The following is a 25282-nucleotide window of genomic DNA, read 5'->3' on the forward strand; positions in this document are numbered from 1 at the left end:
CAATACCAAAAGAAGAAATACACAAATCCAGGGTCATGACGGGATTTTAAACACACACACACCTCTCTCAAAGGCTGATGGTGGTGCACACGGGCGGAAAAATCAGCAGGAGCCTTTGGGTCTGAACATCACTGGCAAACTTGATTTAATGGCTAATTTGACAGTTGAGATGTGAAGGCTGCCTGGGGTGGTGGCCACGCACAGGCGCTCTGGAGCCAGACAGTCCTGGATTCAAGCTCTGCCGCGGCTATTTTATCTGAGTGAACTTGGGCAACTTCCTTCAGCCCCGTGAGCCTCAGTTTGCCCAACTATAAAACGGGGTTAACAGCAGTACAGACCACACAGGGTTGCTGAAGGATGAACGGAGACGCCGCGTGGGGGGCGCCTGGCCCAGAGGGGTCACCGGGCCAAGGCTGCCGGGGCCGTACCTTGCTCTTTTCTCCAAGTGTCCTGGACATCACGCTCTGCTCGGTGTTGCTCTTCCTCAGCTCCTCCCGGAGCCTCTTCATTTCCTTCTCCATGCCTTGGATTTGCTGCAAGAGTTTCAACAAGAGCCAGCTCCCCCGAGGGCAAGAGCCAGCTCCCCCGAGGGCACGCAGGACCTGCCTCTGGGCTGGGAGGGCAGGATCCCCAGAACTCCTTTCAGGGGGTTCATCAGGCAGAAACCTAGTCCGGGATCAGCTACATTCCACCCCTGGCGGGGGTGGCGGGTGGGAATTGTACATCTGTAGAGCAAAGTAGATTTTTCTTTTTCAATTGATGTATTGCGGGTGTTGGGTAGGTGAAAATGATTACTTTTGTTTGAAAAACTCAGCATGTACCCCGGATTTAACAGTATAAGATCCCCATCAACTCATTAGACTCTCTCCTCTTGGGGTGTGTTTTTGAGATTGATTCAAACAAGGGCCGTTTGGAAGACACACTGGGCACAATGCAAATTCTCTTGCTTCCCACAGGGGCAGAGAACAGGAACGCTCCTGACACGGAGAAGGGCTCCTCCTCGCGTCGAAGGCGCTGTGCTCCCGGCCATGGAAACTGGGCCCGGGGACGTGGGACAGGGTTCCTTCCAGTGGCCCAGGAAATGAACATTTTCATTTTAATGGTCATATTTTCACTGTATTTTTAAAACAGTCACCTTCTAGATAAGGCAAATGATGCCTTTTTGTTGTTGTTTTTACGAATCGGTGTAAAATGGATGGATTTAAATAAACTTACTTAAGGAAGAATTTTGGGTCGGCGATTGTGCCCATGGCTATGACAAAAGTGTGACAGTGGAACATAATAGTTTGGGCACCACAGGTCCCGGGGCAGGGACCACAGTGGGTTGTGGGCAGCAGGTGGTGGCCACCTGGCCAGCTCCCGTCCCTGTCCCCACCCCAGCCCCAGCCCAGCTCCAAGAGAAACCCGTAAGGGGGCTGGAGCCAACGCCCAGAAGATCCCGGGGGGGGGGGGGGGGGCGTGTTTTCCATGGTCTTTCCACCCGTGTCCTCCCAGAGGCAGCAAATCAAAGACTCGGGAGATGGCCTTCACTGGAAACCGTCAGAACACCCCGGAGCTGGTGCTCGCTAATGGGCCAAGGACTCTCCCCAAGACGGACGGTGGAAGCCTCTGCGAGGGCGCCCAGGAGGGAGGAAGCTCACTCACGGATCGGCAGAGTTTGAGCTCTTTCCCTTGGGCTTCCTGGTGCTCCTTCTGAGCATCTGCCTTCTTCAACGCCTCCTTGAGGGACGAGCACTGTGGGGAAAAAGACAAGGCCACATGGGGTTGTCTGGGGGCCCCACGCCCCCACGTGGGCCTCTCAGCATTCCCTGCCGTTTAACCCACCCACGCCCCAGATTCGGAGCGGCGAGGCCATTTGTGTCTGGTGGACGCGTGGGACCTGCGGGAGTGCCTCGTGCACGGGCTCGTGAGCTCCGAGGAGGAAAGCATCCAAGTCTTTTTCAAAAGCCAGCGGGCTACACCGCGGGGAAGCCGGGCTTTGCGGAGGCGGGGCACTTGGGGTGGAGGGATGGGGTGTTCTCCTCTGTGACCCTCAGAGCACAGCTTTGAGGGGCGTGTGGACGGGGTGGGGCTCACTAGGGGACCTGGATGACGCTCGGTGCTTTCTGCAGGTCGCATCTCGAAGACACAACTGCCCTGCGTGGGGGGCTGGCAGGGTCAAGGGGGCAGCCTTTCTGGAGGGCAATTAAGAGCATAAAGAAGTGTCTTCTCTTGGACCCCAGAAATGCCCGCTTTAGAGATGTGTCCTGAGGGCGATGACTAGAGAAATCAGCGAATCTGTAGATTCGGGATGTGCTTCTCAGCATTGTTGGCAACATTAAAAATTTTTTTTTAAACCAGAGTGTCCAGCAATAGGAGATCGCTTCATTGTATCGTAGACACCCAGGAAAATAGTATGTGGCTTTTAAGAGCCAGGATAAAGCTTCTTTGTATTAACATGGGAAAGCAGTAAGCATTGAAGATTTTTAAATGTGCACCTTGTAAGTTCACTGTGAGGCATGAATGCATCATTCATTTCATCATTTCCTTCTAGGTCACTCACCAAACAAGACCAGAAGAACAGGCATTAAAATATTGACGTTGGTTTTTGGGGAAGCATTTCCTTTTTCTAATTTTGCTTTTTAATGCCATCTACTTATTCTCCTAAAATTCACAGCACAACACACATGATTTTAAAAAAGACAGGCATCCCAGACGTTCACAAGAGCAGCACCCTGGGTGGTGAGGGGCCTGCGTGCTCATGGGCGGCACGGGCTCGAGAAGAGGGCAGAGCTCACCCCACGGTCAGGGAGGAGGGGAAATGGGGAAAGGACCCAAACGCACGCCAGCAAGTGGAACAGCCTCGCGGCTGCTGTTTTTCTATATTTCTCCCACTTAGCATCGGTGTACAACCCCTCCCCCCTCCCAACACACAGGCCCCCCCATGGGTCCCCCTCACACATGCACATACATGCACGCACATGCACACACATGCACACACATGCACACACACCCCACACCCCACACCAAACCGATCCCAGGCGCCTAGGACGTCAATCTGCTCGGGAGAAACAGAGGCAGAGAGCTTGGCGGGGTGGCCGACCCGGGGCAGAGGCAGGAGAACACAATTAAAACCAGCCTCCCGCTCCTCAGAAAATGGGTTTGTTACCCGCATTTCACAGATGGAGAGATGGAGGCAGCTAGGCTGCCGTGAAAGCAAGCTCCGGGCTGGGCCTGGCCCGTCTGACCCCGCCCGTCCCCAGCCCCACGCTGGGCCTGGCCCGTCTGACCCGGGGCCTGAGCAGGCTCCGCCCGTCCCCAGCCCCGCGCTGGGCCTGGCCCGACTGACCCGGGGCCTGAGCAGGCTCCGCCCGTCCCCAGCCCCGCGCTGGGCCTGGCCCGACTGACCCGGGGCCTGAGCAGGCCCCGCCCGTCCCCAGCCCCGAGCTGGACCCCGGCCCGTCTGACCCGGGGCCTGAGCAGGCCCCGCCCGTCCCCAGCCCCGCGCTGGACCCCGGCCCGTCTGACCCGGGGCGTGAGCAGGCCCCGCCCGTCCCCAGCCCCGCGCTGGGCCTGGCCCGTCTGACCCGGGGCCTGAGCAGGCTCCGCCCGTCCCCAGCCCCGCGCTGGGCCTGGCCCGTCTGACCCGGGGCCTGAGCAGGCTCCGCCCGTCCCCAGCCCCGCGCTGGGCCTGGCCCGTCTGACCCGGGGCCTGAGCAGGCTCCGCCTGTCCCCAGCCCCGCGCTGGGCCTGGCCCGACTGACCCGGGGCCTGAGCAGGCCCCGCCCGTCCCCAGCCCCGCGCTGGGCCCCGCGCTGAGCACCAGGCGTCAGTGCTGCTGCTTCTCTGGAGCGTCGGGTCCACTCCCACCCGGCGCCCACGCAGACATCGCCCCCGTCCCGCAGCCCCGTCCAGTGGGAGTTGCCAGCTGAGATGAGAGCCACTAGGTTTTACCTCGACTCATCGAAACAAATGACACAATACGAAGGAATCTTACCCCGCGGGACGGGGACCTGAAGGCGGAGTCCGTATACAGTCAAGTCCCGTCTATGAAGCTCTTACCTCGCCTACCAGGCTCGTTTCACCCGCAGGAGCTCTTACGCACGAAAGCCCGTGGGCAGAAGGGAGGGTCTCACGTCCGCGCGGGACCCTCGAAGTTCCGCTGCGAAGGCAGCCAAGGAAACCGGAGGGTGGTGACCCACCGCGAGGAGGCGGGCGCGGTCCCCTCGCCCCCGGACAGAGCCCGCTCTGCGTGAACAGCGGGCCTCGCAGGGGCACGCCTGCTCCTCAGGTAACGGTTCTTGCTGGGATCAAACAAGCTAACCTGTCACAGGTGCTAGAAACGCTCGCGGGATTCAATGTGCTTTTAAAAAGCCGCAAGGACGTGGCCCCAGCCTCTCCCGGCCGCCTGCCCTGCGCTGTCCTCCCTGCGCCCTGGGCGCGGCCTCCTCTCTCCCAGGTGTCGGAGAGGCGGGGCCGCCGGCCCACGGGGACCAGGCGAAGGCATCTCTGCCTGACGGTGCCGCGGGGACCAGGAGGGCCACTGACACTCACTCTGGAGCTGAGGGCTTCCAGCTGGTGACCCTTGTCTTTGTTCTCGCTTTTCAGTTGGGCCACCTCCTGCCTGAGCTGTTGAAGTTGCTCGTCCTTTGCTAACAGGTCTTTCTGCAAAGAGGACACCATCCCTGTTTAAAAAACAAGATTCACGGAGGTGAAAGAGGCAGGGAGGCTTACCCTTGTCGCCCGGCGCCCGGCCCACCGTGGACCGCGAGGGGGGGGGCTGCTTGTTCCCGCAGCATCACCCAGCCCCGCGCCTCGGGCCTGGACCTGCGCACCGCACACCCGGGGTCCCGCTGACCGCGCGGGGGTCTCACCCAGGGGGCCTGGGCTGCGGCCCGAGACTCGGGGGTGACCCGGGCACTGCCGGTGCTGGGGCCTGGGGACCAAACAAAGCGGTATCTGGGAGAGGGGCAGTGGCCGGTGGCGACGTCGGGAGGTGAGCGAGCAGGAGGCCGGCAGCCCTGGGCCCCTCCAGGGAGAGCTCACCTGACGTGATGGCGTTGTCCCTCCGCAAGGTCTCGCCCTCGTTTTTCAGGGAGGTGATCTCCAGGTTCCTCTCGGACAGGGTCTGGCACAGCACCTGGCTGTAGCCTTGCTGCAGGGCACTGACCTGAGGGCGGGGCAACGCACAGTCAGAGGGGCGGCCGGACACGCGGCTACTTCTCCACGGCCGGGCAAAAGGTCGGATGGATCTGGGGTTGGGCTGTTGGGGAAGCCAAGGGGTTTTTTGTGTTTTTTTTTTTAATGTTTTTATTGATTTCAGAGAGAGAGGAAGGGAGACGGTCAGAGCGATAGAAACATCGATGAGAGAGAAACAACGATCGGCTGCCTCCTGCAGGCCCCTCCTGGGGATCGAGCCCTGACTGGGAATCGAACCGGCAGCCTCTTGGCGCCTGAGACGACTCTCAACCAACCGAGCCCCACCGGCCAGGCAAAACCACGCGTCCTAGTTTCAACCGGTGGAAGGGACAGGCGAGGGCCTGTTCCTTCGGTGACCAGACCGTTTCCTAGGTAATCAGAACAGGAAGCTTGTCTCTGTCCCCACACGGGGCCCAGGCCCAGCTGCTGCCAGGGACCCCGGATTCCCTAACACGCCCTCCGACGACCCTTGAACTCTCAGCCCTTGGTTCCAGATCGCCCGGCACCACTGGATGCGGAAACAAGTTCCACAGAGGGGAGCAGGTGGTGAAGTCAGTTCCCTCCAACGGTAACAGCAATAGCGCGTCTCAGAGAACGTTCCAGAGCTCCCCGCCCGTTCACAGGCGCTGCTTCTCCGAGGCATGAGAGGCGGAAGGTCCCGTGACCGCCCCCATTTTGCAGGTGGGCACATTGAGACCCAGGGAGGTGCGGGGTCACCCAGCCGGTCAGAGGCGGGGCTGCCAGTCAAATCCGGGTTTTCGGTCCAGTTCTTCCCACCTGGCCCCGCGGCTCTGGGAACCAGCTCGAAACGCCGGAGGCAGAGCGTGGACTCGGGGGCCAGCCTGTGGCTTTCAGATTCGTTCCCAGGCGGTAGGAACGCAGGGAGGACCCCAACTTCGTTTCACTTTCCACTCTGTAAGTGGGGAGCTGGCGGTCCCAATCCGGTAGGGCTGTGGGGACGGTTTTAATAAGTCAGCATCCGTGCGGGTGCTCGGATCGTGCCCGGCACGTGGGCATCAGCTGTGGCCGCCCTCTCGCCGGCCGCCCGCGGCGTCAGCTTCCCTCGCCTGTCTCGGGGGCAGGCAGGCTGGGGCGTGGGGGGCGCATCTGCGAGCCCTGGGCAGGCTCCGTCTCGGGCAAATGCGGGAAGCCCTGGCAGCGCCCCGCTGCGGGCCCAGCAGAGGCGACGGGCGGCGCCCGCCCACGGGCCGTGGGTAAGGGCCCGCCACCAGGTGGCGGCCACGATCTTCCTTCTTGGTTTTTGTCCCAGAAAAATCTAGTCGTCATTACTGGGGTCGAATTAACAAAACCAGCAAGGTCTCATCTCATTCTCGGCCCCATTTCCTGCCCCATCATGGTCTGGATTGTGTGACATTTGGGGCAGTTGCCTTGCTTCCCCCCCGGGGCATCTGACACACGGGGAGGGGGGTACATGCTAGAGGGTGGGAGGGGACAAAGGTCACTGCCCCCCCCCCCCCGCGTCCCCCCAAAGGCTATGCTTTTACACATTTGCGCTTTGGAAACTCTGAAAAATTTCTTTAACCTCTTAGTGTTCTCTGAGGGAGACGTGCAACTTTTCCACAAAAGGTGCCTGGACTGGTTTTTTTTTTTTTAAGTTTCTAGCTCTTCTCAGCTTAATGCTTTTATTTGCATGACACTAGAGGCACAACAGAAGCTTCCAGAAGAGATGGGGAAGTACCTTCCCCCCAAAGACTCCAGTGCTTCTGACAGATACAAATATTTCAGCGGAAGTATCAGGGTCTTAAGAGCTCAGGCTGCGGGAAAAGTCCAAGCAGTCGTCAAACCCCGTCATTCCTTTCACGCCCCAAACAAACGCCCACGTGGTCTGTAACTGGCACAAACACCGAGAAGGTTAAGGTCAGTTCTGCAGGTGCCGAGTCGTGAGGAGGTTACGGTGCTGGGAGGAGCAGTCGCTGCCAGATGATAATTTGGGCCCTTGGCCCACGTGGCTCAGCGGCTGGAGCGCAGGCCTGCGCACCGAAGGGTCACGGGTTCAACTCCCAGTCGAGGGCACGTACCTGGGTTGCGGGTTCGGTCACTTCCCGCCCCGGGGACTGGTGTCCTTCCCCACCTTGGGCGGCCGACCGCCCCTTTCCTAGCTGCCTGGGCCCTCCCGAGCGCTGTCGCCCCGCCTCCGACTCTAAGCCCCCCGTCAGCCCGCCTCAGAGCCCTACCTGGCTCTTCAGGCTCTGGATCTCCCTCTGCTTGGCATCGACGTCGTCGTCGGGAGCCGGGTGCTGCTGCGAGGCCACCCTCTCGCCCCTGGGGCTCACCGTCTCCGACAGCTTCAGGCTCAGGCTGGCCAGTTCGTTCTGCAGGTTTCCGATCACGGCGTCTTTGTACTTCGACTCGAGCTCGAAATCCGAGAGGCGGCTGACTTCTCTCCCCAGCAGCAGGATTATTTCATCCTGGGGCGCGGGCAGGTGGGAAGGTTACTCACTAGGTGTGGGGGGGCAAGGGTAAGCCGCTTAAAACATACAGGCCCGGCCGGCGTGGCTCAGCGGTGGAGCATCGACCTAGGACCCAGGCGATCGGGGTTCGATTCCCGGTCAGGGCACATGCAGGGTTGCGGGCTCGATCCCCAGTCGGGGGCCTGCAGGAGGCAGCCGATCCATGACTCTCATCAGTGATGTTTCTCTCTCTCTCCCCCTCTCCCTTCCTCTCTCTGAAATCAATAAAAACATACATTTAAAGTGTGGCGGCATTCTTTCAGGAAGGAGAGGGCGGGCGGGCAGGGAGACGTGGGCCTGCGGGCCTCTCCCCGCCGCATGGAAACCTCACGGAGGCACGAGTTTGGCTGAAAGGAGCTCCTCGCGTCTAGACTCCTGTAAGCGGATGCTTACGCCTCACGGGTGCTAAAACTTCCCTTTCCCCCCAAATTACACTTTCATACTGAGAACCGCCATCCCCGGTGGGAACTTTTGTTGCTAGAAAATTTATGTATCGTATATTTTTTTAACTTTGTGATATTCGGGGACCTAGGGAAGGTAATTAGGCAAACACGACATTCTACTCGGCCGCATTCTGCTTATAACGAGGGCGATTTTTTAACTTCAAAACTGTAATACATTCTGCAACATTTCCTCCCTCCTTCCGCTCTCCCAGCGCCACTCCCCGCCTCCTGTGCTTATTCGGGTGAACATTTACTCCGGGAAACCGCATCTGGGACGCAAACGAGGCGGGAGCGTGATTTATGTCCGTGGCTCACGTAAAACTCGGCTGCAAAACAAATTGCTGGCCGACGTCCCCACAGGAGCCACTCCCCCAGCCCTCCATCCCTCGGAAAGAAAGAGCTCTGCTGCCAAAGGGCTTGTGAGGTTCCCCCCAAAAGGAAAAAAAAATCCCCCAAACTTGTCACCGAAAAGTCATCAGTCCAATGTCAGAAAGGCTGAAAAATTTTTCCCAGGTGCGTTTTTGAATGAGCTGTGGAATTCCTGCTCTCCCAGCAGTTTTCTGTGGGTTGCAAGGAGGTCAGTGGGCAATTTCCAGGCCAGTTCGTCGCCTGGGGAGCTGTCTCATCAGCCTCACGACCTTCCAGGTCCCGGACCTGGGGAAGGACAGTGTCAGGAGGAAGCCTGCCCGGCGCTGCCCACTGCTGCCCAGGGTCCTTCTTTGGGTCTTTGCAGATGCTTGTGGCAAAAACGTCAAGGCATCGGACATTCTGTACCCCTGGGCAGCCCCCCTTGTCTTGCCCAATGATAAGTGGCCCGGAGCCTCCATGCTCAGCCAGGTCCCTATGAATTATTCATGAGTCAAACGTTTATTGAGCAGCTACTATGTGCCAGGCCCTGGGCTGGGCTCAGGAGTATGAAGAAGCCTGTGGTGTGTGGTGTCCGGCCGTGGTATCTGCCTTTCTGGGGAGGACCCCGCCCCTTCCTCGAGGGAGCGCACCCCCCTCCCGCGTGGTCTTGGGAAGGCTGGGAAATCCGCGCCCGGCTCCTTCCTGCGCCGCCTCCCCGTGTGCCGGCGGCTCAGGCGGGTCAATCAGAGTCTTCTCAGGGATTTCACGTGTCATTACAGAGGGAAAGGACCTTGACTCCTTTGGGGTGGGTCATAAACTTTAAATTCATAGGTCTGGCTGCTTGAATTTGTCTTTTCCAACACGTGAAGCCAGCCTGCAGCAGGAAGCAACACTCTGGGGAAAACTGGAGAGAGATTGGGAGTGGGGACTGTTCTGATGACATCATTTGAGCACCTGGATCTAGCCATGCCTGAAGGCCTTTACATTTTCCAATCAGAGGAGCCAGTAAGTGCTTTTTATGTGTTCTAGCTTAAGCTAATTCGTTCCCTGTCACTTGTACTTGAAGAAGTCCTGGCAAGTCAGGGCATAAATGGCTCATAAATGGAAAATATATATATATAAATGTGGTCGCATTCTATTTCCAGTTTAACTGGGGTGGATTGAAAAGTGGCTGCAAATACTTGGCAGCGTTTGCCATCAGGCGGTGGTGTCTGTCCCCCCGCCCCCCAAACTCTGGGCTGGCCTGTGCCTCGCTCTGACCAGGCGGGTGCGGTGGGAGGGATGTTGGGGGATCTCCCTGCGAGATCTTAGGGGGCCACCGGCTGACTGTAGTTACAAGAGTGAGGCCAGGGGCTGCCAGCAGAAGAACCTTCCGGGTCAACCCACAGGTCCTGGGAAACAATAACTTGCTGTTTTGAGCCACTGAGATTTGGGGCTGCCTGTTACACAGCAGTAGACAACTGACACAGCATCTGAGCTCAGCTTCTCGCCTTCCCGCGGCGTTTCTCAGGGTCTGGTCCCGGGACGCCTGAGTCAGAGCCACCGGCGTCTAACCAGACCCTGCCCGGGGGCTCCTCCTCCTCACAGCCTGAGAAGGGCTGCGCCCCGGGCTTCAGGAAAGCGAGATGTCAGACGACTGCTCGTTTTAGGGTAATATTCAGGTCGTGTCTAAGGGAGAAGCCAACCTGGGCCCTTCCCAGGGCTGCCTGAATTCACCTGTTCTGGCCCCCAATCCTGTTTCACACTATGAACCTCTGTCTCCTCTCTTCACGCAGTTCCCTCTGGCCTTCCCACCAGTGCCCATCCCTCGTGGCTGATCCAACAGTTGCTTTGGGGCAACTGGAAGTTACCAGCTTAGAGGTTAACCAGACCTAGGCTTGAATTCCAATGTGCCCCTCACACTGTGCAACCTTGGGCAAGTTACCTAACCTCTCTGAGCGTCAGTTCCCTCATCTGTAAAGTGAGGGTGGAAAAAAACCTGCTTTGAAGATGCTGAAAATTTACAAGTTAACTAAACGTCCAGTGCACAGGACACGGTCCAGCACACAGCAGGTGCTCAGTACGTTGTGATGGTAGATACTGTCCCTTGGGATAAAACGAGCAGTTCCCAAAGTTCTGGTTGAATGTCCTGGGAGACTAAAAGGGGGTTTCTTGTTAGCAGTACAGAGAGCACTTCTAGGACAAAAGGCAGAGGCAGTCTGTCCACGGTCCCGCTTGCTGCTGAGGCCTGTCCGTGCGAGACCCCCTCACCTTATCCTGCTGGGCCAGGTCCTGGTCCACGTATATCTCCCCAGAAGCTGCCGTCCCGGGAATGCCCTCGGCCATTGACTGTTCCAGCAGCTCTGCGGCGTGGGTCCACACTGCCGGGCCAACAGAGAGCAGAGGGGGCCGTGTGAGCTCCCTGAGGTCCCGGGGCCCGCGCCCGGCCCTGGCCTGCGTGGCTCAGTGGTTAGAGCGTCGGCCGCGCACCAAAGGGCCGTGGGTTACGTTCCCGGTCGAGGACACGCACCTGGGTCGGGGGTTTGCTCCCCCCCCCCCCCCGTCGGGGTGTGTGTGGGAGGCAACCAGTGGAGGTGTCTCCCTCACATCGATGTTTCCCTCTCTCTCTCCCCCTTCCCTTCCTCCCTCCCTTCCACACTCTCTGAAAAGCAATGGAAAAAACATCCGCAGGTGAGAATAAATAAGTAAATGTTTTCAGGTTGACCTTCCCAATCGTTCGTTTCCCCTGAGCTCTGCATCTTATGTAATTAAAAATGAAACACCATTGTGTTTTGCCGACGTGTTAGGAAGGGAAAGGGCCACCCAGGGGTTAACTGTGCTGATTCTCATTGATGTGTCTCTTTCCAGACTTTTTTCTCTGCCACATAAGAGCCTATGACCTCGGGCAGGTCGTTTACTCTCTGAATCTAGGGATGCTAGCAGCCTCCATTATAAAGAGCTATTTGAGAATTAAGTGAAATAATGATGTAGAGCAGCGGTTGGCACACTATGGACCTATGGACAAATCTGGCCCTCCGACTGTGTTTGTAAATAAAGTTTTATTGGAACATGGCCAACATTCACGTACATATTGTCTGTGGCTGAACCCCGCTACAGTGTGAGACCTTCTAGCCACAAAGACTAAACTATTTACTCTCTGGCTCTTCACAGAAAAAGGTTCCTGCCCCTGATCTAGAGCATTTAGCACTAAATGTTAGCTATTTTTTATTGCAATAAAACAACAAAAAAGTATTTCTACATTTAGTGATTTTTCTGTAAGCCTCTCCCCCCCCCCCAAGCTGCCAGTGGAGGCGCCTGCCCATGGGTACCTTGCTTGATGACAGGAGCCTGGGGCCCCCCGTCCACCACGAAGGAGAACATCTTCCCGCCGGCACTCATGGGCCGCTTGTGGGAGGCAGACGGGCCCGCGGTGGGCCCCGGGAACCCCTGGGACCAGCTCTTCTGCATGGGTGTTGGCCGGATGCCCGGGTGGAAGGGCATCTGTGGTGGCAAGGATGACTGGTTCAGCTGCTGTGCGGCCTGAGGTGGCTGTGGCCTTGACCAAGGTTCTGGGCCCCCCACCCATGGGAAGGAGACCTGCAGGGGGAGACAAGGGGGTCAGCTGCAGCGGTCTCCAGCCCTATGTCCCAGCCACGCAATGGCAGCCCTCAGCCTCAGCTTGTAAGTCACTTCCCCCAGGAAGCCCTCCCTGACTCTCCCCAAGTTTGGGACAGTGGGTCGCACTGCACACTACTGTACCACCATTTACTGGGCGCGGTCTTTGTGCCAGGCACCTTGCCAAGGGGTTCCCACGCACGACCTCACTTAATCTACCTGACACTCTGCTGAGACTGAGGGGGAGCCAGAACTGGTGGCTCCCCCAAGCTCCCAGATTTGCTCGCGAGCTGCTGTGCTGGCAGGAGGCCCCCTCTAAGAGGAGAGGCCTTGGTCTGTCTTGAAGCCATGTGCCCTCAGCACCTAGAGCAACCGCCTGGCATGTACAGAGCAGGCCCTCCAGTACCAGTTGAGAGAATAAATGGGCAAAGCGCCGGAACCCAAGCCCAGCCAGCGAGGACCCCAGCGCTGCTGTCTTCCAGCCACACTGCCTGTCTCCCTGGCACCTCTAACCCATCCATCCCCGGAGGCCGAGAGCTCTGGGGTGCCAGGGACCCCACTGTCTCTCTTTTTTATTAAAATATGTTTTGATTCTAGAGAAAGAGGAAGGGAGAGGGAGAGAGAGAGAGAAACATAAATGATGAGAGAGGCATCGATCGGCTGCCTCCTGCGTGCCCCCTACGGGGGACCGAGCCCGCAGCCGGGCCTGTGCCCTGGCCGGGAGTCCCACCCGCGACCTCTCGGTGCTTGGGACAGTGCTCGAGTAACTGAGCCACACCGGCCAGGGCTCCACTGTCTCTCAACCTCTGATCTTCAACATCCACCACATCTGAATCTTGGCCGAGGCTCAGCACACATTCGTCCAGGGAACCTCTGTCCAGCCCGGGGAAATGCTGGCCGCGGTGCAGCGTGGAGACCACATCAAAACCCACCGAACCGGGAGCAGCAGGGCCGGTGAGGGGCGCTGGCCCTGGCTCGGCCTTGGTTTAATGTGCAGGCGGGGTTCCCCCCGGGCCTCGTGCTTAAACAACGACATGGGTGAGGGCAATCGCTTATGGTCACTTACTGCACTTTACTGGCTATTCCTCGCCACAGCCCTTCAGGGGAGGGGTCTCCTTATCACCGTCTTACCCGGGAGCTTGGAGAGGGAAGGGGGGCCAAGGTCCACCGACCTCTCTCGCTCTCCTTTCTCTCTCCTCCTCTCCCTCCAAGCTGGCTTCAAAGGTTTGCCGCCTGCGAAGGGCCCCAGGTGGTTCTCCCCACGGCCAGGTTTCTCCTGCAGACAGGAGCCCGCGCGAGCTCAGGTGAGAAAGGGGCGGCGCTTCCAGAACAGGAGTGTGGGCAGGCAGGTCGCCTCCCGCCTCCCAGGAAGGCGCCCCGCTCCCTCGGTCCCCTGAGCCAGTCCTGCAGCGCCCGCCTTTCTTGGGCAAGTCCCGTGTGTCCCCTGAGGACTCTTGGAGAGAGTGAGGGTAAGTGGCCTGGGGACGTCTGTCCCGCATTCTTGGTGATGCTGGCGCATTTTAAGCCTGCCTGTCTCAGGAGTGGACCTGGCCGTGCCCCGGGGCTCTGCCACCTCCCACGGAGTTTTGAGCTTCTCTCCATGTTAACACCTGGGCCTCTGGACCTGTTCCCGCCCTTCCCCGTCCACCTTGTCCACCCTGTCCACCCTGTCCCTCCTGTCCCTCCTGCCTCCACCATTCCGATGACCCTTCCCATTGACTTGATAAAGATGCACTGACTGAACGGGCTGAAGGTGACGGGGCATAAATTCTAACATTTCACCCCACCTGCTAGCGCGCAAGTCTAGAGACACGGCGGGGGAGGAGCCCCCTCGCGCCGGGGGCCAGGTGAACCTGCCTCACCTCCGCCGCCGGCAAGGGCGCTACAGGGCGGGGGTCCCGTCGCGTCGCCTGCCCACGCGCCCCACTTGCAGTGGGCTCGCGGGGACCCGCCGCGCTCCCGGAAGGGTCTGGGGACTCTCCCTCCCCCTCTCAGCTCCGTGCTGGGGGCGAGGCTACGCAACCAGCCAATCACATTCCCTGGCCGCAGTGATTGGCTCAGCGGTGGGGCGTGGGATCCAATCAGAGCCCAGGGGGCCCTGAGAGTCCTGGCTGCGGACCCGGGATCTGCCGCGGCCTCGCCGGGCTGAGGGTGCAGCGGGCACGAGGGAGCCGGGCTGAGCCCGGGGACGGGCGCTGTTTGCCGCGGTAGGTGCCGTATAACCCGCCTCTCAGCATCTCGGCCATTTCCAAGCGCTGTGCGCCGTTCAGTAGTGTTGTAAGGCGGGGCTCCAGGGCGTTTCCATCTTGCAACATTGAACTCGATTCCCATTAAAACGGATCTCCAGGAGGTTTCCATCTTGCAACATTGAACTCGATTCCCATTAAAACGGATCTCCAGGAGGTTTCCATCTTGCAACACTGAAACTCGATTCCCATTAAAACGGATCTCCAGGAGGTTTCCATCTTGCAACATTGAACTCGATTCCCATTAAAACGGATCTCCAGAAGGTTTCCAACTTGCAACACTGAACTGGATTCCCATTAAACAGCTCCCACTTCCCCTGCCCCAGCCCCTGGTAATCACCATTCTACCGCCTGTCTCGATGGACTTGGCTACTCAGGTGCCTCAGATAAGCGGACTTATACAGCATTTGTCTGTTACGGGTGACTGACTTATTTCGCTCAGCATAATGTCCTCCAGGTTCATCCAAGTCGTAAGGTGTCAGAATTTCCTTCCTTTTTCGGGCTGAATAATACTCTATGGTATGCACGGACCACAGTTTGTCCACTCAGCACCCACGAGCACTTGGGTTGTTTCTGCTTCCTGGCTACTGAGAATGAGCTGCTGTGAACATGGCGTTGAGCCCGGCTGGGGCTGCAGCCGGAACCGCTCGCCCCGTGAGCCTGGCTAGAGCCGGTGGCCTGCAGCACCCGGAGCTCCCACCACCGGGTCCCTGAATGGGGAGGCACCGAAGAGGCGTCAACGCAGCAGAGACTCCAAGGGGCTCTCTGGGTTCAGAAATTAAAAATGCAGCTTTGTTTTCCTCCAAAGTGTGTTGACTGAGGGTGGCTTTAGGGGGAAGTTCAGGTTGGTGTTCTCTGGGTGGCAGGCCTGCTCTGTCATCGGCAGGCAGGGTGGCGGCTTCCTCGGACATCACCGCCAGCAACCACCGGGAAGCAGGGGGGAAAGTGACCCTAAGAGTCACATGGTGAGCGAGCTCCGGGTTGTGCTCATGTCAGGATTCGAATGGCACTGGGGGTCAAGGTCAGTTATTAACAAGCCTGCTTTTAGAAACTTCAGTTTGAAACTACATGCTAATGCCTTTTCTCTTTGTTTTTTATTTGTTCTTTTACCGCCTTCGTTATCTGTGGTCTGTTGTGCGGTTGGGTTTCTGTTTTGCTTCTGAGGGGGCATACGCTATGCCCGACCTCCTCCACAGGCCGCTGGAACAGCAGGGTGCCAGCCCCGCGCCAGCCCTGACCACACCCACTGCTGAACTCCGCCGCCCGAGCAACGCGGGCCAGCGCTTTCCTCCAGAAATCGCCGCGCGCGCTTTCCAGGCGATGTACTTGTTCGTGTTATCACTCCGACATCTGCTTCTAACCCTGCAAAGGGCGTGGGGTGAAGAGGACACCCTAAAAAAATCGAGGAAGGTTGCACCTAGGACATGCATTTTGCTGGGAAGCCCCGGAAGGTGGGGGGCAGACCCTGCCCTTGGAGAGCTCCTCGTGTGGCCCGCCGGTTGCGAGGAGTCACTGATGCGCTGCAGCTGCGAAGCACCGGGTGGCGGAGGCACAGGTGCCAGAGACTGCGGTGCACTTAACACGGGGCTTCCCCTAATCACCAGAATAATCGCGGAGTGAGGGCAGCGTTTTTACCCCCTATCGTGGAGTGGGAAACTGAAGCTCAGGGAGGTCAAGTGACTTGCCCAAGGTCCCACAGCCTGGGAGTGGCGATGCTGTTTGACTCCAAATAAAAGGGTGGAGACGTTCGAAGGACAGAGCAACCAACCAGAAAAAGCTCCCAGTGGCCCAGGATGGACTGATGTGAGCAGTGAGACAGATACTGTAGTAGGATTATAATCCACAGGGCACAATAAATACACATGAGTCCGTGCTGACGTGAGGAAACTTTTGGGGCATGTTCACTGTCTCGACTGTGGTGATGGTTTCACAGGTGCACACACATGTCCCAACCTGTCAAATTATCCTGCTTAAACGTGTGCAGTTTAGCCCAGCTGGTGTGGCTCAGTGGTTGAGCAACGACCAGGGCATATGCTGGGGTTTCGGGCTTGGTCCCCAGTAGGGGGCATGCAGGAGGCGAGCAGCAATCAATGACTCTCTCTCATTATTGATGTTTCTATCTCTCTCCCCCTCTCCCTCTCTCTAAAATCAGTAAAAACATTTTTTTAAAAAAACGTGCAGTTTATTGTATGTCAATTATATCTCAAAACAGCTGTTTGTAAAGAAAGGGGCACAGCAGTCCACATGTGAACTAACCCCTTGTGTTTTATTAAACAATGACGTTTTGATGGGCACTTAGATTTCAGGTTTTATGCTCCTGTAAATAATACTTCAGTGATTATCTTTGTATAAAAAATGTTCCCTCCCCCACTAGCAAGCCACAAAATCCCAATTTCCCAGGGAGGGGCCTGGGAACCTGTAATTTTACGGAACATTGCAGACAAGCTCTTATGATGCGAGACATGTGAGAAAAACAGTGACTCACAAACTGGGCTCCCAGATGTGGGGTCTGAGATTCCGTTTCCTTTGGTCTCTAAACAAATCTGCAAATGCAGTGCACAGATGATCTGAGCTGGGTCTCCCTTTGGCTGGGGGGCGGGGAGCTTCAGGACCACCAGGGGGCTTGTGAGAATGTGTGTTCCCAGGCTCTGTTCCTGGGGAATAGGTGTGGGGCTGCCAGAGTTGTAGAAATAAATACATGAATAAATAGATATAGAAATAAAGTATCTATTAAATCTGAATTTCAGACAAACACCAAATAATTTTTTTTATAGCATACATGGTGCCTTGCAATATTTGCAACATACTAAACAGTTATTTGTTGCTTATCTGAAATTGAAATTTAACTGGGTGGCCTGTGTTTTATCTGGAAACCCCAAGTTGTGAGTCCTCTGGCCTGGGGTGGGGCCCAGGGACCGGCACTGTCGGTCTGCTCCCCTTGTGGCTCTGAGGTGGGGCATCCTTAGAACCTGTGCGGAGAACCCCTCTGGGGCAGGAGCCCCTCCTCAGGGCTGCTGCCAGGCCCTTGTGCACCCCAAGAGCAAACTCGCTTCAGCGCTGGTCCAGGCAGGATGGGGCAGCTGAGCCGCAGCAGGAAAGAATGACCCAGGACCTGCAAAATGCTGGCGGATGCCTGTCAGCCTGTCGGCCCGCGCAGCCCAAGGGCGCCGGGGACCTTCCTGGAGCACATGGTCAGGGCTGCCTGGAGCCCCGCACCCCAGGATTCTGGCTAGGTCCTCTAATTTTTATTTATTTATACTCAGCCTTGTCCCAGAAAGAATTTTAAGCCTCGGAGGTCTCGGTCCATGCAATGCTCCTGTTGGTGGGGGGTGAGGTCGAACACCATCTCTCTCGGGGACACAGACGACAGATATTAATTGTGTGATCACTATGACCAGGCACTGAGCTGGGAGTTTTACAGGGAGAGTCATGTCGCTCAGCCCTTGAGAGAAGCCTGCAAGGTCCCTGCTATCATTGGCCCCATTGTGCGGGTGAGGAAACTGAGGCTCTGAGGGGCTCAGCTCAAGGGTGCATGGAGTAAGCAAGTAGCTGAGCTGGGATTCTGACCAAAGCCTGTGTCTCCCACCACGGTGCCATCCGGCCTCCCCGGTGGCCGTGTTTTCAGGGGCAGGTTTTGTGTTACATTCCGCTTAAACTGGGGCCGCACGTTAGGCCACAATCCCAGGCACGTTTCTCATCCTGGCATCGTAGCAGCTGCCAGGCGCTGAGTGTGTCCCCGGGGTGGGCGCCGACTTTCACGCTTTACACAGATACGCTCAGTGCCGCACACTGATCAGAAGCCAGGCCACGAAGCAGCCTGGCCGAGAGCACAGAGCTAGAGCTGCGGAGGGCTGGCCCGCTTGGAAAGGCAGTCGCGTGTCCGTCCCCCCCCCCCCCCGCCTCCCCGGGTCCCCAGAAGCGCGCCCCTGCCCCCCCCCCCCCAAGCTTCACATTTTCCAGGAAAACTCCGAATTCTGGGTCGGCCGCTAGCAAACTCTTGCGTGTAATTCCACCAAATGCCCAGGAGAGGGCGCGAGGACTCGCTCCTCCCGGGACCACCTGGATGCGTCACAGAAGCGCCTCCCCGCCGCCACCTGCGGCTGCCACCTGTGTGCGCAGCGGGGCCTCGCGCATCCGAGGGACGCGCTTTGCCCGGCCCCCGCCTCGGGCTCCAGGGGAGCCTCGGGCAGCACGGGGGCGGCACCGCGAGGCACCTCTGCCCACCTCCCCCGCCTCCTCTCCACCCCCTGGCCCCTGGGGACTCACCGAGGGTGGGTTTTCGATGACGAGCTCGTAGGTCAGCCCTTCGGACCCAAACCTCAGGATGTCGCCGGGCAGCAGCTTCACGGCCACATTCTGAATGTGACACTCGTTGACGAAGGTGCCGCTGCGGGAATTGAAGTCCTGGACCACGAAGCTGCCCTCGGCCTCGTTGTATTCGATGAGCGCGTGGTGGTTGTCGATGTCCTGAGACTGAGGGAGGGGACAGTCAGCGCCCAGGACAAGCGCCAGGACGGGCCCGACAGTACCCGGCCACCGAGGGGCTCGCGGGGCTGGCTGGTCACCTCAACGCTCATTTTAAAGGGAACATGCGGAGGGTCAGAGAGGTTGAGTGACTTGCCCAAGGTCACACAGCTAGTGGAGGTGAAGCTGGGATATGTGCTCGCTCTGGCTGCAGGCCCGCGTTTGCTGGGTGGGGAATCAGGCAAAACAGGGGCAAAGGGAGCTCGGGAGAGTCGGAATGGGCACGGAATGGGCACGCGCTAGGCCGGGAACTGGCCGTTTCTATGCCCCGGCTCGGCACAGGTGCGCTTTTGTTTGTTCGGGGTGGTGGGGCAGAAAGCAGAAGGGCCCCAGCACAAGCCAGGAAGGTCAGGTGGCAGGTGGCAACGGTTCGTTTCCTCGCGAGGAAGATGCCGAGTTCACGGAATAGGGTATAGCAAGCTTCGGGGAGGCTCTGTAAATAATTCTTATTCATTCATTTCTTCTACTCATTTTTAAAGTAACTTTTTTTTTTCTTAACATTGCAGAAAATGAAAACTAGAGAAATGCACAAAGCAGGCATTAAAATCACCGAGGATCCCACCCCCCGGGGGCAGGGGCTGCTAACACCGGTCCACCACCGTCCAGGCTTTTTTAAAAAAAACGCTTACGATCTTTTTAAGAAGTTGAAACAAAATTGCAAGCACGCCAAACCACATAGTTTAATAACTACCTTTTAAAAATACCTTGACGTACAACGAAGCTTTTCCCATATTAGTTATTTTTCTTGCTTCTTAGAATTTACCTAACGAAAGGGTCCCAGTGTGATGGCGTTTGCCCAGGAGGGGGAGACCCCAGACAGTGTCTGAATTGGCAGTGCGGGCGGAGGCTCCTCTGTAACTTCACTATGAAGGGCGAGCAAAGCTCAGCGCCAGCAGGAAAGCCCGCATTCCCCCCGCTCCGGGACCAACTGCGGGCCTCTGTGAAGGCTCCTGCCCTCTCGAGACACTGCCTGCGGGGCATCCGCTCCAGCCCAGGACTTTGCAGTGATTTTCTAAGTTTATTTCCTCACAGTGTCACATCTAACTTTCATACAGAGAGTACCTGCAGCTACAAATCGATACTAAAGTCCCGTAATATAATAATAAACAATAGCATATATTAATATAATAATAGCTTATATTTCCCTGTAATAATATAATAGCTTACATTAATAGAATATATTAAACATTACATGCCAGGAAATTTGCTGGGTGCCTTATTACATTATCTCATTTAATTTCCACAGTAATCCAAAGGGATAGCCCCCTGTTTTGTAGATGAGGAAATGGAGGCACAGAATTATTAAGAAATATATGAAATTCTGGAAAGAGTGAAACTGTAGAGACAGTGGAAAGATCTGCGGTTGCCGGGGGCTTGGGGAGAGGCGGGGAGGGGTGCACAATGAAGCACAGGGGATTTCAGGGGGTAGCCAATGACTCTATGTGACACTGGAATGCTGGACACATGCCATGGTACACGTGTCCAAGCCCATGGAACTGCACCACCAAGAGCAAGCCGGAATGTGAACTATGGACCCTAGTTGGTGACAATGTATCAATCTGGGCTGTAACAAATGTAGCAGTAACGCAAGATGTTGGTAGCAGGGGAAACCCTGTGTGTGTCCAGCTGGGGGAATATGGGAACCCTCTGCACAGTCTGCTCCATTTCCCGTAAACCTGAAACAGTTCTAAAAAGTATTTTAAAAAACATTAAGGCTCGTTAGTGTTTTGGGAAGTGCCACCCACACCTCCCCCATCACCATTCCCACCGACCTCTGTGCTCTCTGGACCCATGATGACCCATCAAAGAGAGAAACTCTGTGTGTTGCATTTTGTTTCGTCTCTTCCCAGGCCCCACTGCTTTCGGTTCCTGAAACGCTGTCAAGCCATTATGAAGAAATCAAAGCAGACAGGAAGCTCTGAACGACTCCACCAGAGGGGCTGCCGAGCGCCTCCCGGCTGCGCCCCACGATGCCTCGCTCCCTCCCCTTCTTGCAACGTTGCTGCGAGCTGCTGGCAGAGCCCTGCTGCAAAACAGGCTGGATGCATAAGCTCCATCCTGCCGAGCTGACCCACTAGGAGGGAGACTTTTTATTTATTATCATCATTATTATTACCACGAGCTAATGTACGCTGAGGGCTTCCTGTGAGCTGGGCCCTGCTGACGCACTTGTGCGTTTCCTTTCTTATTTAACCTGTATGGCAGCCCTATCTACCTACTATTACCCCATTTTACAGATGAAGCAGCTGAGACTCAGGAGGTGAAATGGGAGAAAAGCATTCATCACCCTGATACCCAAACCACACAAAGACGCTACAAGAAAATAAACTTTATACCAAACCCACTGTGAGCACTGATACAAAAATCCTCAGCAAAATACTAGCAAACTGAGTTCAATGGCACGTCGAAAGGAACACACAAACACACACACACACACACACACACACTCTCGATGGAATATTATGCAGCCAAAAAGAAGGAAATCTTGCCATTTGCAGCAACATGGATGGGCCGCGAGGGCGTTATGCTAAGTAAGAACATCCGAAGGTGTGGGGAGTTTACTTGAGCCAAGCTGACGCCATGTGCCAGGGAGCAAGGCCTTGGATGCTCCAGAGAAGGACCGTTTTGCAGCTTCTTTTATGCATCTGAGATGAAGGAGGGACCGCCAGGGAGATTGCGTGGAGGTGGGAGAAAGCCAGGCGGGGACCGGATTTCAGGACAGTGAGATTAACTGCTCCCTTGAAGGTTAATACCCCTTCGAGGGGGGTTGCTTCTGGCTCTCAAAGGTGTGTTAACCTAAGTGCCCGAGAGCAATGAGCAGGGCTGGCCTAAAGCCCTTCACTAAAGCAGTTACAGGCCTGGGGAGTGACTCCCCACCATGACCTGCCCAGGAAGGAATTTATCATCGGGTCACCGTGTGAGGTGACTTTTCATAGGTCCCCCGCCCCCCGCCCGTTTTTTGGCCGCAACATGTTGCCACCGACATGCCATCAAGCCTTTTCCTCCCTGGGCCACATTACTCACCAAACACCTCCAGGCCTTAGCACGCACTGTTTCGACGTCCCGGGGAGCCTGCCCTCTCCTGCCGGCTCTGCCTGGCAGGGCCCCAGGCTTCTCTCTACAGAGGCTGCTCGGGCCGGTCTCCTCTGCGGGTTTCGGGCCCCCCGACAAAACCCTGGTGCCCGTGGCCTCTGTTTATAGCCCCAACGCCCCCCTTAGAGGGACCGCACCCGGCCAACACGTCCCGGTACCCAGGCCCCCACTAGATGGCGCCACGCCCGTTGCTTGAGAGATTGAGAAACGGGAAATTCCTTTCACGTGTCACGACTCTCATGAAGCTTGTGGTCTCGGCTAACTCACACCGGGTTCCAGACAGATTTTCTAGATGTTCCCAAAAGCTAAATTTACACCCAAAGAAGGAAGCTTCCTTACTTGGAAGCTCTCAGTCAGCCTAGAATCTGAAACTCGGTCCCCCCTTCCCAGACTTGCTGTGTGACTTTGGGCAAGTTACTTCACCTTTCTGAGCCCCATCTCCACGTCGTGAAGCGAACATCGGAATGATAATAGTAGTTCCTACCCCAGAGGACTGTTTTGAGGAGATAATCCCGTAAATACACATACAGAACATACACAGAAAACATGTTAAAACTTGGAAGGTGAATCGAGCAGTCTATAAATGTATGCTGTTTGCGTTATCTGTGCTTTCGAAAGATTAGGCCCCTCCACTTAACATCCATTAGAATGGCTGCCACCAAACACACTCTCACACACACACACACACACACACACGCACGGAGCTCCCGCAGCACCAGAAAATAAGCGCTGGTGAGAGTGACCCCGTGCACTGTTGGTGGAAATGTAAACTGCTGCAGCTGCTGTGGGAAAGAGTTTGGCAGTTCCTCAAAAAATTAAAAATAAACTTATCATATGAACCAGCAAGTTCACTTCTGGGCACCCCCCGAAGGACTGGAAGCAGGGGCTTGAAGAGAGATTCGTGCACCCACGTCCTCAGCGGCGCCACTCACAACCGCCCACAGGTGGACGCCACCTGGGCGTCCGTCAGCAGATGGGCGGACGCGCAAAGTGTGGTCTCTACATACAACGGAGTATTAGTCAGCTTAGAAAGGAAGGACATTCTGCCGAATGCCACGACACGGGTGAGCCCGCAGGACGCCACGCTGAGTGAAATCAGAGTCACGGGAGGACAACCGCGGGATGACCCTGGTCACACGGGGCAGCAGGCCAGTGGGCGCATGGAGGCAGGAAGCGGGGGGGGGGGGGGGGGGGTAGGCCCAGTGAGTGCTGAACGGGTTTCGGTTTTGCGAGGTGGACCAGCTCTGGGGAGGCGCCGGGAGGGGACTGCACAACCGCAGGGACATTCTCAATGACACCGAACTGCACACACCTAAGGAAACGCTCAAGATGCTAAATTTTTCGTCATGTGCATTTTACCACCAAAAAGTAAGAAACATGATTACAATCCGGCCCTTCTCTCTGAACTTTTCCTCTCGGAAGCCCCCCCACCTGCCAGAGGGGAGTAGGCCCATAGAACTGACCAGTGAAATCAGCCCCCATTTCCGCGGCCGGTCCCGGAACAGGGGACAAGGTTCCCGAGGGACGGATGAGATGAGGTCGCCGGGTGAGTCCCCAGGGGAGCAGCGCTCGGCTGGAGCCCGGGGGGCAGAGTGGGAGCCGGGCAGGGGGGAGCTGCACCCAGGCTTGGTGCTTCCTGTGGGTCCCCCACAGGGACCGAGGGCTGAGAACCCAGGGCTCACTCATAAGAGAGAAGCGAGTTAAAGTGACACGCCGGGAGCCATATTTCACCTCCCAGACCAGTGAAGACACACTAGGTGGACAACAGACTGGGCTGGGGAGGGGCCGGGGCACAGACAGATGTCACTGCTGGCGGGACGCTCACTACATCTGCAAACCTCTGGAGGGCAGCTGGCAGCACCCGTCGGGGTCACAGGTGCACCCGCCCTTGGCCACAGCAGACACAGCCCACGTCCACGGAATGGCGTAAGCGGGACGATCACGCAGCCTCGTTTCACGGTAACAGGCGGGATTAGGGCGCAGGCTCCACGGTGCTTTGGGAAGAGGCAGCCCAGGGCCGGCGGGTGCCCGGCAAGAGGACAGGGGTCACCTGGCTGGATGGGTTCTGGTCAGTCCCGCTCCACGACCTTCAGAGCCCAGACGAAGCTGACACGGGCTAGGGGGGCTCCGGCAACAGCGAGGAGCCAGCCCGGCGGGGCGGGGCCTGTCCACCGCGGGCGAGGCGCAGGCACCCGCGTGTCATCCCCTGCCATTCCTGTCCTTGGTTTTCCCTCCATCTCCACCCTCCCGGCCACAGCACTTTACCTGCGTTTCTTTCTTTCTTTCTTTTTTTATTTTTAATCATCACCTGAGGATATTTTTTCCATTGATTTTCAGAGAGAGTGGAAGGGAGGGCGTTGGGGCGAAGAGACTCATATCTAAAACATCTAAATCTGAGTACATATGTCTAAAATATATAAAGAACTCTCAACACCCAATAGGAAAAAACCAGACAATCCAATTAGAAGTGGGCAGAGAACACGAGGAGGCGTTTCACCGAAGCGGGCACGCGGAGGGCAAACCCGCGCCACCTGAAAAGATACCCGCATCGCCAGCCGCTCGGGAAATGCCCATCAACGCCACGATCCGACATCCCCGCACACTAGACAGCTCCAATAAGGAGCGGTGGTGACACTCCTTGCTGGTGAGGAGGCAGAGAAGCCGTGTCTCGGAGACTGCCGGCGGGACGCAGAATGGCAGTCACCCTGGGTAACAGTCCGGCGGTTTCTTTAGAAACCAACCCTGTGATCCAGCGATCACACTCCCGAGCATTTATCCCCGAGCAATGAAAACTTACGTCCACGCAAAAACCTGCGCACGGGTGTTTATAGGAGGTTGACTGGTAACAGCCCCACGAGGAAAACCATCACGATGCCCTTCAGCGTGTGAATGCTTAAAAGCGGCTCGTCTACGCCGCGGAATATTACTCAGCAATGAAGAGGAACAGGCTACTCTAAACGGGTCTCAAGCACATTACGGTGGAAACAAAACACGACTCAAAAAGGTCGCCCAGTATCTGAGTCCCTGCATGTATCCTTCTCAAAAAGGTAAACATTGTAGAAACGGAGAGCAGATCAGCGGTTGTCGGGTCGTCGGGGTTTAGGGCGGTGGCGGGAGGAGGTACTGTGACTGTCCGGGAATTCCACAAGGCAGGTCTTTGGGGACGGAATACGTTCTGTACGTTGATGGCCACACGCGAACCCACACGTGTGACAAAATGGCATAGAGCCAGACAGACACTTTGCACCCTTGTCAATTTCCTGTTTTGATACATTTTGGCTGGATAAAATGTAACCAGTTGGGAGACACCAGGTGAAGGGTACCCGGCATCTATCTCTCTATTACCTTTGGAACGTCTTGTGAACCTATAATTAGTTCAGAATAA

At 56.8% G+C, this 25282-nt stretch overlaps 1 protein-coding gene across 1 annotated transcript in view; it reads right to left on the bottom strand.

Moving 5' to 3' along the window:
- FHAD1 (forkhead associated phosphopeptide binding domain 1) overlaps positions 1-25282 on the bottom strand; it is an 80574-nt gene that overhangs the window by 54575 nt on the left and 717 nt on the right. Inside the window, exons 2-9 of the mRNA XM_087820775.1 lie at positions 18547-18753; positions 11749-12016; positions 10691-10800; positions 7374-7607; positions 5026-5149; positions 4534-4664; positions 1645-1734; positions 429-533 (exon numbers count right to left, since the gene is read on the bottom strand). Of these exons, the coding sequence (XP_087676901.1) occupies positions 429-533; positions 1645-1734; positions 4534-4664; positions 5026-5149; positions 7374-7607; positions 10691-10800; positions 11749-12016; positions 18547-18753 (1269 nt within the window). The remainder of the gene's footprint in view (positions 1-428; positions 534-1644; positions 1735-4533; positions 4665-5025; positions 5150-7373; positions 7608-10690; positions 10801-11748; positions 12017-18546; positions 18754-25282) is intronic.

This window comes from Miniopterus natalensis, chromosome 9 (genome assembly GCF_054644295.1).
Source record: "Miniopterus natalensis isolate mMinNat1 chromosome 9, mMinNat1.hap1, whole genome shotgun sequence".
In the NCBI taxonomy this organism is placed as follows: domain Eukaryota; kingdom Metazoa; phylum Chordata; class Mammalia; order Chiroptera; family Miniopteridae; genus Miniopterus; species Miniopterus natalensis.